The sequence below is a fragment of the Panthera tigris genome, chromosome D2 (assembly GCF_018350195.1).
Source record: "Panthera tigris isolate Pti1 chromosome D2, P.tigris_Pti1_mat1.1, whole genome shotgun sequence".
NCBI lineage: Eukaryota > Metazoa > Chordata > Mammalia > Carnivora > Felidae > Panthera > Panthera tigris.
The window spans coordinates 29,021,057-29,035,460 of record NC_056670.1 but is presented as its reverse complement, the minus strand read 5'-3'; the positions used below and the strand labels follow the sequence as shown (position 1 = coordinate 29,035,460).

Genomic DNA, 14,404 nt, shown 5'->3' with positions numbered 1-14,404 from the left:
TGAACACTTTACACAATTCCTCACATCAATTCTTTGAATAACAGACACCGTTAGGCCTTAGAAATTGATGACAAATAAGTCATGCATATTTCCTGAGGACCTACTATGTTCCGGGTTTTGTTTTATGCACTTTCAATGCCTTAACTCTATCTCTACAACAACTATAAGATAGGTACTATTTGATACCCCTTTTTTACACATGGAATAACGGAGGCCCAGGGAGATCAAATAACTTGCCCAAATTCACACAGTTAGTGGTGGATCTAGGATTCAAATTCAGCCAGTGAATCTACAGCCTACTCTACTAGCCATGATGCTATACTTCAACACAGTAGTATTCTATTTAAAAACATTTTTTATGTTTATTTTTGAGAGAGAGCAACAAGCGGGGGAGAGGTAGAGAGAGAAGGAGACACAGAATCTGAAGCAGGCTCCAGGCTCTGAGCTGTCAGCATAGAGCCTGATGTGGGGCTCAAACCCATGAACTGGGAGATCACAACCTGAGCGGAAGTTGGATGCTTAACCGACTGAGCCACCCAGGCGCCCCAGTAATATCCTATTTAGATGACACTCTAACGTCAAATAAATTTGGAACATGTCAATAAACATAAACTAATCAATAAAATTATGATAGTTTATGGAAAATGCTTATTAAGTAAATAGGCCACATTATAGAGAATAATTGTTGGGTGTAAGGATCAGAGAGCTACTTTAGAATCATCAGGGAAAAGTTTCTTTAATATGCTATACTTTAAGCTGACACATGGAGGATAAAAAGGAAATAACTATGCAGAATTGTGGGGGCAGAATGGCCTCAGGTGAAGAGAATAGCCTTAAACAGGAAACAGCTTGGCTTGCATAGGAATTGTCAAAAGTCCACTGTGAATGAAACTTTGTGAGTGAATGAGTAGCAACAAATGGGGTTGGAGAAATAGACAAAGGCCAGACCACTGAGGGCTCTAAAGGATATGGTAATAATTTTGTTTTTTATCCTAAATACAATAGGAAATGCTTGAAGGTTTTCAGCAGGGGAATAAAACTGTCTGATTATGTTTTTACAAAGATCACTCTACTTTGTCCACAAAGTTTGCAGTTAAAACAGAAATCAGAAGGGGAACCTGGGTGGCTCAGTCAGTTGAGTGTCCAACTTCGGCCCAGGTCATGATCTCATGGTTTGTGCATTTGAGTCCCACTTCGGGCTCTGTGCTGACAGCTCAGAGCCTGGATGCTTCAGATTCTGTGTTTCCCTCTCTCTCTGCACACCCCCCCCCCCCCCGGCTCATGCTCTGGTCTCTTTCTCTCAAAAATAAATAATAAATAAATATAAATAAATAATAAATAAATAAATAAATATAATAATAATAAATATAAATAAATAAATAAATACCTTTTTTTTAATTAAAAAAAAAACAACAGAACTCGGGTGTCTGGGTGGCTCAGTTGGTTGTGTGTCTGACCTCAGCTCAGGTCATGATCTCATGGTTTGTGAATTTGAGCCCCACATTGGGCTTGCAGATGCAGCGCAGAGCCCACCTCGGATCCTCTGTCCCCCTTTCTCTCTGCCCCTGGCCTGCTCACGCTCTCTCTCTCTCAAAAATAAATAAACATTTAGGAAAAAAAGAAAACAAAACATAAATCAACAAAATTTAAGACAACGGATAAAATTACAAACCCCAAAATTGGTGTTTTGAAAAGATCAACAAATTGGTAAGTTCCTAGCTAGACTGATAACTAAACAAGAAAGAATATAAATTACTAACACCAAGAACTAAAAAGAGGTGTCTCAGTTGGTTGAGTATCTGACTTTGGCTCAGGTCATTATCTCTTGGTCAGTGAGTTCGAGCCCCATATCAGACTTTGTGCTGACAGCTCAGAGCCTGGAGCCTGTTTGCGATTTCCTCTCTCCCCCTCCCCCAATTGTGTGTGCACAAGTACTCCTGTGCTCTCTCTCTTAAAAATAAACATTAAATGGGGCACCTGGGTGGCTCAGTCAGTTGAGCGTCCGACTTCGGCTCAGGTCATGATCTCACGGTTTGTGAGTTCTAGCCCTGCGTCAGACTCCGTGCTGACAGCTCAGAGCCTGGAGCCTGCTTCAGATTCTGTGCCTCTCTCTCTCTCTCTCTCTCTCTCTGCCCCTCCCCCACTCACACTCTGCCTCTCTCTCCTTCAAAAATAAATAAACATTAAAAAAAAATAAAAAAATAAACATTAAAAATTAAAAAAAATTAAAAAGAGGACATCACTAGGGATCCTACGAATATTTTTTTTAATTTTTTTAACGTTTATTTATTTTTGAGACAGAGAGAGACAGAGCATGAACGGGGGAGGGGCAGAGAGAGAGGGAGACACAGAATCAGAAGCAGGATCCAGGCTCTGAGCCATCAGCCCAGAGCCCGATGTGGAGCTCGAACTCATGGACTGCGAGATCGTGACCTGAGCTGAAGTCGGACGCTCAACCGACTGGGCCACCCAGGCGCCCATGGATCCTACGAATATTAAAAAGATAACAAAGCATTCCTAAGTAACTCTTTGCCAAGGAATTTAACAATTTAGATGAAATGGACAGATGCCTTGAAAATCACACCATAGAAACTACCATAGATGAAACAAATCTTCACAGCCAATTTAAAAAATTGAATTCATCAAAAATTCTTCCAGAAAGAAACTCCAGACTCCAGGTCCCTGACTGGCTCAGTCAGTGGAGTGTGGAACTGTTGATCTTGGGTTTGTGGGTTCAAGCCCTATTCTGGGTGTAAATAACATTAAAAAATAAAATCTTTAAAAAAGGAAAAAAAAAAAAGGAACTCCAGACTCAGATGTGAATTCTAATGAACATCTGAGAAAGAAAGAATCTATAAACTTTCAGAAATTAAAAGACAAAGAACACTTTCCAACTCATGTTATGATGCCAGCATAATTTTGATATCCAAACCTGACAAAGTTGTTACAAGAAAATTATAGACCAGTATCTTTCAAAAGCAAAGATTGGAAAATCCTTAACAACATATAATCAAATTGGGGCACCTGGTTGACTCAGCCAGTAGAGTATGTGACTCTTGATCTCAGGGTCATGAGTTGGGTGTAGAGATTACTTTAAAAAAAGAAAATAGAGGCTCCTGGGTGGCTCAGTCGTTTAAGTGTCAGACTTCCTCTCAGGTCATGATCTCGTGGTTTGTGAGTTCCAGCCCCATGTTGGGCTCTGTGCTGACAGCTCGGAGCCTAGAACCTCCTTTGGATTCTTTGTTTCCCTCTCTCTGTCCCTCTCCAGTCACTCTCTGTCTCTTGCTCTCAAAAATAAATACACATTAAAAAAATTAAAAATAAAATAAATAAAAAATAAAGTAGTCAACATATTAGCAAATCAAACCCAGAGATACATCCGAGTTTATCCTAGGATTGCCAAATTGTTTAATAAAGTCAGTAATTTTCAATAATAACAGAATTAAGGAGAAAATGCACATGATCCTTCAATAGATGCAGAAAAAGTACTTAGCAAAATTCACCATTGATTCATTATAAAAACTAATCACTTTAGGGGTGCCTGTGTGACTCAGTTAGTTGATCACTTGCCTCTTGATTTTGGCTCAGGTCTTTGTCCCACGGTTGTGGGATCATGCCCCACTTCTGGCCCCGTGCTGAGTGTGGAGCCTGCTTGGGATTCTCTCTCTCACTCTCCCTCTGCACCCCCCACCCCCCGCACCACCCACTCAAACACTCTCTCTCTCTCAAAATAAAAATAAAAACAAAAACAAAAAACAATCACATTAGAACAGAAGAGACCGGGGCACTTGGCTGTCTCAGTCAGAAGACAGAGTGACTCTTGATCTCAGGGTTGTAAGTTCCAGCACCACATTGGGTTTAGAGATTACTTAAAAATAAAATCACTGCCCCTCCCCTGCTTACATGCATGCATTCCCTCTCTCTCAAAATAAATAAATAAACTTAGAACAAAACAGTGTGTTGCAGTTTTCTAGGTTAGAGACAATGATAGGGTAGTGGCAGTGGAGACGGAAACAAATGAAGAGATTTAAGATAGTTTTAGAAGTTGAATCTATGTGTCTGCCTATGGATTGGATGTGAGTAGTAACAGAAAAGAATCAGGATGACTTCTGAGTTTTTAGCCTTGTCTTCTGGGTGGATAGTGCTATTACTGAGAAGAATAATGGGTCTGTCAAGAAAATAAAAAATTCCATTTTGGCCATGTTATAATTAAAGACTCCGCCCCCCCCCCCCCATATTGCTAAGTGTAGATATCAAGCAGTAGTTGTGTTTTTGAATTCAGAGGAAAAGCCTTGCCTATACACATGAATGTGAGAATTGGCAGGATAGAGATGGTATTTAAAGCCACGAGAATAAAAAAATAATAATAAAATTAAGCCATGACAATGTCTGAAAAAACCTAGGGAACTGGTAGATAGAAAAATATGTCCAGAAACTGAACTCTGAGGACTTCCAACATTTAGAGATTGGGCAGAAAATGAAGAGACAATACAGGAGATTGAAGGGGGCCTGTGAGGTTGGGGGAAAACCAGATAAGTGTTGTGTCACAGGTAGAAAATCTGTATGTATTGGGCCGCCTGGGTGGCTCTATCCGTTAAGCCTTTGACTTTGGCTCAGGTTATGATCTCATGGTTCATGTGTTTGAGCCCTACATGGGGCTCTGTACTGACAGCTCAGAGCCTGGAGCCTGCTTTGGATTTTGTGTCTCCCTCTCTCTCTCTGCCCCTACCCCACATGTGCTTGCTCTCTCCCTTTCTCTCTCTCTGTGTCAAAAACAGACATAAAAGAAAGAAAGAAAGAAAGAAAGAAAGAAAGAAAGAAAGAAAGAAAGAAAGAAAGAAAGAAAGAGAAAGAAAGAAGTTAAGAAAAAGAAAGAAAGAAAGAAAGAAAGAAAGAAAGAAAGAAAGAAAGAAAGAAAATCTGTATCTATTACAGGCAGGGCTTTTTTTTCCCCCCCAAGAAATTTCTCATAATTTTGTATGAATAAACACGAATATAAAAGTCAACTTTTAATAACAATTATTTTGATTTTTTAAAATTAAGAGTAGGGTGGGGGCAGAGAGAGAGGGAGAGAAAGAGAGAATCCCAAGCAGGCTCCATGCTGTCAGCTGGGAGCCCCATGAAGGGCTCAAACTCAAGAACTATGATATCATGACCTAACCCAAAATCAAGAATCAGATGGTTAACCCAGTGAGCTACCCAGCTGCCCCATAAAGATTTTTTTTAAAAATTTTTTTTAACGTTTATTTATTTTTGAGACAGAGGGAGACAAAGCATGAACAGGGGAGGGCCAGAGAGAGAATCTGAAACAGGCTCCAGGCTCTGAGCTGTCAGCACAGAGCCTGACGTGGGGCTCGAACTCACGGACCGCGAGATCATGACCTGAGCCGAAGTCGGATGCTTAACCGACTGAGCCACCCAGGCGCCCCCATAAAGATTATTTTTAAATGGGAGGATAGGGGCACTTGGCTGGGTCAGTCAGTGGAGCCAGTGACTCTTTCAAAGTGTGACTTCAAGCCCCATGTTAGGTGTAGAGATTACTGAAAAAATAAAAAAATAAAGTTTTGCTCTCAGGATGGCCAAGAGAGAGATGGAGTAAATCCAACAAGGCAACATCTTTTATTTTATTTTGTTTTATTTATTTTTTAAAGTTTATTTATTTTGCGATGGAACCAGCAGGGAAGGGGCAGAGAGTGAGGGGGACAGATGATCCAAAGCAGGCTCTTCCGGGATAGCAAAGAGTTCAATGCAGGGCCTCTAAGTCACCAACAGCAAGATCAGGACCTTAGTCAAATTCAGACACTCAACCAAGGGAGCCACCGAGGCTCCCCAAGGTAACATCTTTTAAAGGTGGGAGACACTGGGCCACATTACAAGTCTGGGAGGAACCTACTGGTGAGGTCCACATTGATGATACAAGAGAATGACGGAGTAGCTGAAGAAAAAAAGGCCCTTGAAAGAGTACAAATAGGATTGTTCATTGATCAGTGGACTTTGTCCACAGTTGAAAAAGTGGAAAGAGGATATAAGACAAGCACGGATATTAGTACTTTTGTAGAAAGTCGTGGTATCATGAGGAAATTCCTACCTGATGAATTCTATTTTCTCAATTTTCCGGAAAAAAAAGGCGAGGTTTTCTCCCAAAAGAATAGAAAATTCTGAACGCTAACAAGGGACGCCTGGGTTTGGGTAATTGGTTCTGTTCTAAGAGTGTGTGTTGAGCATGCGTTGGCGTGTCTAGAGAAAATGCGAGAATATTTGTCTGGGCCAGATTAAGAACACCCCCAATTTTCCTAACGCATAAGCAAGGGAGCAAGGATCTTTTAAAATCTCCGCCCAAGTGCCGCTCTCCACGTGGAGCATGCCGGGCTGGGAGGGGCTGCTTCGCGCAGGTCACTTGGGACTGCGGTGGGCAGGCGGACATGCGCATGCGTGCGGCGCCTCGCGGACTCGCGCTTCTTTTCTTTTTCTGAGGTTCTCCGTTTCCCTGGTTTTAACTGGCGTGTGTTTGCAGTGTCTTCCCCCGGGATGTTGCAGCTGGAAGAACTGGAGCTGTTGAAGAAGAGTCTAGAGGGAGAGGCTGGTCCTCCGGCGGAGCTGTGAGCGGAGCGGAGGGAGGGTTTGGGAGCAAGGCGGGAGATTTGAAAGAAAGGAGCGGGAGAGGCGGCACCCACGCCTCCGGGAAGCCAGGCTTGGGATAAAATGATCCCGCTCGGGTCCCAGGGTGCCGGACGAGTTTCCCGAGCTGGGATCTGTTTCATAGGGTTCTCTTTGGGTCCGCACTTGGGCCAAAGCCCGAAAACTGCTTACTCAGCCGTTCATTCCTGCCCGTATTCGGGGAGTGCCAGTCACCTTAAACTAGCCTTCATAAAAGGAAATTGCAACTGCTAGATGCTTTTCTCCTTATGTAGTTGGAGAAACTTATCCCACGGAGAACTCTACATCCTCAACTTGGACTAAATGGTCAGGGCAACTTGACCAGCATAATGTGGAATTATTTTCAATTAATAATAATGATAATTATTGTTGACGGGTCTTTGCGTTTTGGGTTTTGATCAGCAATACCTTTGCGAGATCCTCAAGGTGTCCCAACTGACCTTTGGGAATTTCACAGCCTGAGGCTCCCTGGAGTAGGTGAATGAGGCGATTACAAAGTAGTAAGAGTCTAGGGTTGGGTGACAAAGATAATTTCAGGGTAATAGGAAGGCATTTGGTATTAGAGAGGTAATGACTGTGGACTCTTGTACTGTCACTGATAAAGACTGCAATCAAACTGGAAGGACTAAAGAGGGACTTAATATTTTCTAGAGCGGTTAGAGCAGTCCTGCATAGTTTTCAGGCGGCTAGGATCAATGGATAAAAGTATTGTGCAGTTGACTTGCCCATTATAAATGAGAAATTTCTGAGTTGAGTCACTGTATGAATGAACTAATGTGACAGGTATTAAGCTTGCTTTTCTCTAGGAAGTAGGCGCTAGTTGATTCATACTGAGATTTTACAGAAAGATTTTCTTCATTAAATAGTAGGTACGACTAGATAATTTCTAAGTAGGCTCCTAAAGATTGATATAATACTGTGGCTCAAGGTAGGATTTCAGCAAACCACCTCCACTATGGTTTTCCTTAACAATACCTTTCATTTACAAAAAAGATGGTGTACAAGACATTTGCTTTTATTTGTACTTTGGGAGGGCTTGCACCAGTGGTAGGAATTTGTTATTTGATATTTCTCAATTTATCCTTAATCCTCATAATCATGGATGTTTCACAGGGCTCCTGAGAACCTATACAGTGTTTGGAAAAACTCGTATCATAAGCATGTTTTAAATGGCATTACTTTTGGGAAGTTTTATAATCGGAATTCTGCTATGCCCTTGCTCTCTTAATTTTTACGTATTTTAGCTAACGGTCATTGTGATAAGCTTTCTAGAAGAAACAAACCTAGAAAACTAGAAGGCTGGTTTGTAGATAAAGGAAATTGGATATCTTATTTCATGCTACAGTAGTTCTGTTTGTGTATGCTTCAGATTTCAGAAGAAAGTGGAAGCTTCCTTTTCTAAAACAGTTCTGAGCCGAGGAATGGATAACCGGTACCTGGTATTAGCAGTCAATACTGTACAGAATGAAGAAGGAAACCATGAAAAGCACCTAATCATCACTGCTTCTCAGTCACTAGAATATAAAGAACTGTGTATCCTTAGGAATGACTGGTAATTTTTGTGTGACTTTGAGTACTGATCTGGCTTAAGAGTCTTAAGGGAGCAGATATGAACCTGAATTAATTCCATGTAAACATTTTGCTTATTACCTCAGCATCTCAAAGCCCTTATTCTGAAACTTGATCTTTATTGTCATTTGAAAATTAAGTACGGGGTACCTGGGTGGCTCAGTCAGTTAAGTGTCCAACTTAGGCCAAGGTCATGATCTCATAGCTTGTGAGTTCAAGCCCCATGTCAGGCTCTGTGCTGCAGCTCAGCCTGGAGGCTGCTTCAGATTCTGTCTCTCTCTCTCTCTCTCTCTCTGCCCCTCCCGTACTCACGCTCTGTCTCTCTCATTCAAAAATAAACATATGGGCACCTGGGTGGCTCAGTTGGTTAAGCGTCTGACTTCAGCTCAGATCATGATCTCATGGTTTGTGGGTTCGTCTCTCTGCTCCTCTCTTGTTCACTTTCTCTCTCAAAAATAAATAAACATTTAAAAAAACCCCAAAAACATAAGCATAAAAAAAGAAAATTAACTACAAAGGGCCTTATTAATTTTTTTTTAATGTTTTTATTTATTTTTAAGACAGAGACAGAGCATGAGCAGGGGAGGGGCAGAGAGAGAGGGAGACACAGAATCCGAAGCAGGCTCCAGGCTCTGAGCTGTCAGCACAGAGCCCGACACGGGGCCCAAACCCAATAAATGGCCTTATTAGATGACTACTTCCAAAGTTTCCCAGTACTTTAAAAAAAAAATTTTTTTTAACGTTTATTTATTTTTGAGACAGAGAGAGACAGAGCATGAATGGGGGGAGGGTCAGAGACAGGGAGACACAGAATCTGAAACAGGCTCCAGGCCCTGAGCTGTCAGCACAGAGCCCGACGCGCGGCTTGAACTCACTGACCGCGAGATCATGACCTGAGCCGGAGTCAGCCGCTTAACCGACTGAGCCACCCAGGCGCCCCTTCCCAGTACTTTTTAAGATTGCAGCTTAAAACTCGTAATTATTTTCACTAAAAGCAAAATTAATTACAGCATAAGAACATTCTGAAACTCTAGGTTTCTCTACACAAGCAAAGTATGGTATGTGAGGGGTAAAGGGGAAATTCAGAGAAAGTGGAGGTCTAATTTTGTCTATTTAGGCTCTTTGTCTAGATAAGAATGATAAATATGATTTTGTTCTTTTTTTTTCTTTTTTAGCATTTATTTATTATTTTCAGAGAGAGAGAGAGAGAGAGAGAGTTGTGTGTGCACATTAGCTTGGGGGAAGAACAGAGAAAGAGGAGAGAGAATCCCAAGCAGGCTCCATGCTGGAGCCCCAAATCAGGGCTCAATCTCACGGTTCATGAGATTGAACCAAAATCAAGGTTGGACATTTAACCAGCTGTGCCACCCAGGTGCCCCAGTATGTTTTTATTCTTAACACATTGGGTTTGTCTTCATGTCTCAAGACTTACAGAAACTGTAGAAATGCTAGAAATCTTAAGAATGAGAGAATTATTATTGAAATAAGCTAATCCATAAGTGGAGCTATGTATTGACGCTATTAAAGATTTGATAGCTTTTGCAGTAAATGATGCTAACACTAAGCAGTTTTCCTTTTTGGTATTTAAGGAAGACCCCTGAGTGTTCTCAGTTGTATTTCAAAGGTAGAAAGGAGTAGAATGAGTAGGAGTTGATTCTGAAGACTGCATCCTAGTATTAAATTATTTTGAAAGACCCAGAAATTTACAAATACTATTCCTTCAGATAAAGTACTCATTTGCTTTTTGAAGCTTCCTTAACATGTTTAAATATAGGAACCTAAACTATGTATATTTTGCTTTATTTTTAGGTGCTCTTTACCAGTGGAGCCGGGGGACATCATTCATTTGGAGGGAGACTGCATATCTGATACTTGGATAATAGATGAAGATTTTGGATATTTGATTCTATATCCAGACATACTGATTTCTGGCACAAGCATAGCCAGTAGTATTCGATGTATGAGAAGAGCTGTCCTAAGTGAAACTTTTAGGGTGAATAATATTAACAGCTAATGTTTCTGCAGGGTCTTAGAGTTTACAGAGCACTTTTATACTCTTATTTCATTTAGTCGTCACAAATTCCTGTGAGGTAGATGGTAATAATCAGCTGCATTTTACAGATGAGGAAAATCAGGCTCAGAGGTTAAATGTTAAATGACTTGCTGAGAGTTACTGTAGCTAATAAGTGGCAGTGCTAGGACTCAAGTCCAGGTGACTGAATCCTTTGAATCTTGATCAGTGCTTAATAAAATAATTAATTCTGATGATAAAAGTAATGTAAGCGATGATATTTTTTAATGCTTCTAGGAATTTCCAAACTTGGCTTCATATGATTTCCAATAAACTAAAAATAAATGTGACTGTCTCTCATAAAAAAATATTCTGGAAAATTTCAAACATACATAAATAGATGATTCGAATAATTTCCCATATACCCATTTTGATGTTCTCAAACATTATATTATTTTGCATGTAAATGAAGGTGGATCTTTTAAAAATATAAATATGATACCTTTATCATACACCATAAAATTAAAAGTATTTCCTTTCATTAATATAATGCCCAGTTTATCTATAAAGCCCAGATAGATAATGTCCCATTATTTCTCTGTAATGTCTTTAAAGTTTTTTTTTTTTTTTTTTTTTTTTTTTTTTTAATGTTTATTTATTTTTGAGACAGAGAGAGACAGAGCATGAACGGGGGAGGGTCACAGAGAGAAGGAGACACAGAATCTGAAACAGGCTCCAGGCTCTGAGCTGTCAGCACAGAGCCTGACGCGGGGCTCGAACCCATGAACTGTGAGATCATGACCTGAGCCGAAGCCGGACGCTCAACCGACTGAGCCACCCAGGCGCCCCTCTCTGTAATGTCTTTAATAGAAAGTAGTTTTTTCTTCAGTTGGTTTGTCAGAATTCAAACAAGGTTTTTTGTTTTTTTTTTTTTAAGATTTTATTTGTAAGTAATATCTATACCCAGTGTGGGGCTCGAACCCACAACCCTGAGATCAAGAGGCAGATGCTTTACCAACTGAGGCAGCCAGGCACCCCCAAACAGTCTTTGATTTATGTTTTGATAGGTCTCCTAAGTTTCTTTTAATCTGTATTCTACCTATTCTTACCCTCTTTGTTTCAGTTCCATTTACTGAAGAACCTGGGTTTTTATTAAGAGTTTCCTCTTCCTTTCAGTGTATTTTAAAAATTATACAATTTATATCTATGTAGAAAACCAAAATTGTTTTAAAAACTTTTTACTTTGTAGTTCTTTTAGACTTGTTAAGAACTTGCATGAATAGTACAGAGAATCCCTCTGTAAATTAATTTTTTAAATTCCTGAAGCATGTTTTGGTGGACTTTATCTAGTTTTTTGATAGCTTTAAAGGGGATGTCTAGGCTAAGAAAAGGGTTAATTGAGAAATAATATGCCTTTTTTTTTCTTTAAAAATTTTTTATAATGTTTATTTTTGAGAGGCAGAGACAGAGCATGAGCGGGGGAGGGACAAAGAAAGAGAGACACACACAGAATCTGAAGCAAGCTCAAGCTCTGAGCTGTCAGCACAGAGCCCGATGCAAGGCTTGAACCCACGAACTGTGAGATCATGACTTGAGCAGAAGTCAGATACTCAACAGACTGAGCCACCTAGGCGCCCTTTTCTTTTTTTAAATACTATTTCTTTTTGAGTGGAGAGAACTTGTCAAAAATCTGTGCTGTAAATTTAAATTTTATGTTTGAATAATGTCTTTTACTTACATGAGTTTATGAGCCATGGCTTTATTGCATTTTATTTCGGTAGATTATAAAGTGAAATTAGAAAAGAATATATTAAGTATTTGAAAATACATTGAAATTTTTCATATAGGTTATTTTTAATATTTTCAAAGTGGAAATTACTGATTTTCTTTAAAAATAACATGCTTGTAAAATAATTTGGGTAATTCTTTACGTTCAGAGAAACTTCTCTAATAACAAACTATAGAAATGATCCCTGAAAGTATAGTCTTTAATTCGGGTAGTTCTGAATAGAAGAAAGTGAAAGTCATCTGTAATTCTACTTACTAGAATAAAAATTGTTTAATGTTTTAGCATTTGTCTCACTAGTGCAGTTTGGCTATGGTAGTTAAAATAGGTAATAAATATGAGATCATGTGTGTTAATAGTGTGGAATAAAATATATGATTTTTTTTTTTTAAATAGAGCTGTAATCCAGCCACACGTCAAATGCTGATTGGTACAGTTCTTCATGAAGTATTTCAAAAAGCAATAAGCAATAGCTTTGCCCCAGAAAAACTACAAGAATATGCTTTTCAAACTATTCAAGAAATAAAACATCTGAAGGAAATGTAAGTAGTACAAGACATGCTGTAAGTACAATTCTATTATAAAATCTATTCCTGGAATCCAGAAGGTATTTGGCTATTAGACTATTAAATATAAATCAGAGTAATACTAGAATATAGATTCCAGGGTTGTAGTACCCCACTGCAGTTCTGTGAAGAGCTTCTGAAATTGCAGAATAGAAACTCTTGAGCTAAAAATATCTGAATATTCTGTACATGTGTGCAATAGATTCTTCAGCTGTTCTCAGTGTAAAAAATGTTTTGCCTTACTTCTAGTTATGTGACATACTGAAAATTGTATGGTTTTGGGAATCAGATGGACTTGGTTTTACATTCTAGCTTTGCTAGTTTTAGGATTGAACAGGTTACTATTTTTGAAAGGTTTTGAAAAAGGCAATAAATCCTATTTTGCAGACTTTTGTGACAGTGGAGAAAATACATATAAACCCACAAATGGCTAATTGTTGGCATTTTTTATTTTATTTTATTTTTATTTTTTTAATGTTTTATTTATATTTGAGAGAGAGAGTGACAGAGTGCAAGCAGGGAAAGGGCAGAGAGAGAGACACACAGAATCAGAAGCAGGCTCCAGGCTCTGAGCTGACAGCACAGAGCTTGACGTGGAGCTTGAACTCACGAACCATGAGACCGTGACCTGAGCCAAAGTCGGTGCTTAACTGACTGAGCCACCCAGGTGCCCCTAATTGTTGGCATTTTGTGAGTGACTACATGCAGAGGGGTTGGCATAATCTGCTGTTCTGTCATCACTCCTATTGCAGACTGTCTTTTTTTCACAGAAGTATTTTTATTAGTGGTAATTTTGATTTCCAGACTAGTTGACATAAATCTGCTTTTCCCAGATGTAATTCTGTTTCGCTGTTTATATGGAAAAAGTGTGTTCCAAAATGCCACACAACTTATTTACTAATGTCATATGACCTATTGTCCTAAAAACATTTTAGATCCCTGACGTGTCAGGCATTGTGTTCAGTGCTTTTAGACATCTTATATAATCTCATAGCAACCGAAAGAAACTGAAACACACAGAAGCTGTCCCTTGGTCATGACTACATAGCATGACATTCAGAATATGAGTAGATTTCATAAAGCTTTTGCTTTAAAGAGTTCTACTTATTGCCTTATTTGCCATCTTGCATTGCAGTAAAACACAGCTGTTATTTACATTTTGCCTTTTTATTTTTATTTTTTAAAGTTTATTCATTTATTTTGAGAGGGAGAGAGCATGTGTGTGTGCATGAGCAGGGGAGGGGCAGGGAGAGAGAGACTGAGAATCCCAAGCAGGTTCTATGCTCTCAATGCAGAGTCTGATCAAGGTTCTAACTCACAAACTGAGATCATGACCTGAGCCGAAATCCACAGTGGGACAGTTAACTGAGCCACACAGGCACCCCATTTTTCTTTTTTGTAATTAGAAATTTGAAAATTTTTTAAAATTAGAAACTTATTTTTTAAATTAAGTTTAAAATTTTAATTCCACTATAGTTAACATACAGTGTTATATTAGTTTCAGGTGTACAGTATAGTGATTCAGCAATTCTGTATATTACTCTGTGCTCATCATAAGTGTACCACTTAATCCCTTTCACCTATTTCACCATTCCACCACTCACCTCCATTGGTAACCCTCTGTTGTCTATAGTTAAGAGTCTTTTTTGATTTGTCTCTTTTCTTTGTTTTTTGTTCATTTGGTTTGTTTCTTAAATTCCACATATGCATGAAATCATATGGTGTTTGTCTTTCTCTAACAGACTTATTTTACTTAGTATTATACTCTCTAGAACCATCCATGTTGTTGCAAATGGCAAGATTTCATTCTTTTTT

The 14,404-nt window shown here is 39.1% G+C and overlaps 1 protein-coding gene and 1 pseudogene across 1 annotated transcript in view; one reads left to right on the top strand and one right to left on the bottom strand.

The window, feature by feature from the left end:
• Window positions 1–6,496: 6,496 nt before the first annotated feature.
• Window positions 6,497–14,404, top strand: part of DNA2 (DNA replication helicase/nuclease 2) — a 56,660-nt gene continuing 48,752 nt past the window's right edge. The window contains exons 1-4 of the mRNA XM_007095757.3: window positions 6,497–6,599; window positions 8,027–8,209; window positions 10,036–10,219; window positions 12,420–12,565. Of these exons, the coding sequence (XP_007095819.2) occupies window positions 6,529–6,599; window positions 8,027–8,209; window positions 10,036–10,219; window positions 12,420–12,565 (584 nt within the window). The 5' untranslated portion in view covers window positions 6,497–6,528. The remainder of the gene's footprint in view (window positions 6,600–8,026; window positions 8,210–10,035; window positions 10,220–12,419; window positions 12,566–14,404) is intronic.
• LOC122232181 lies at window positions 12,149–12,226 on the bottom strand (annotated as a pseudogene).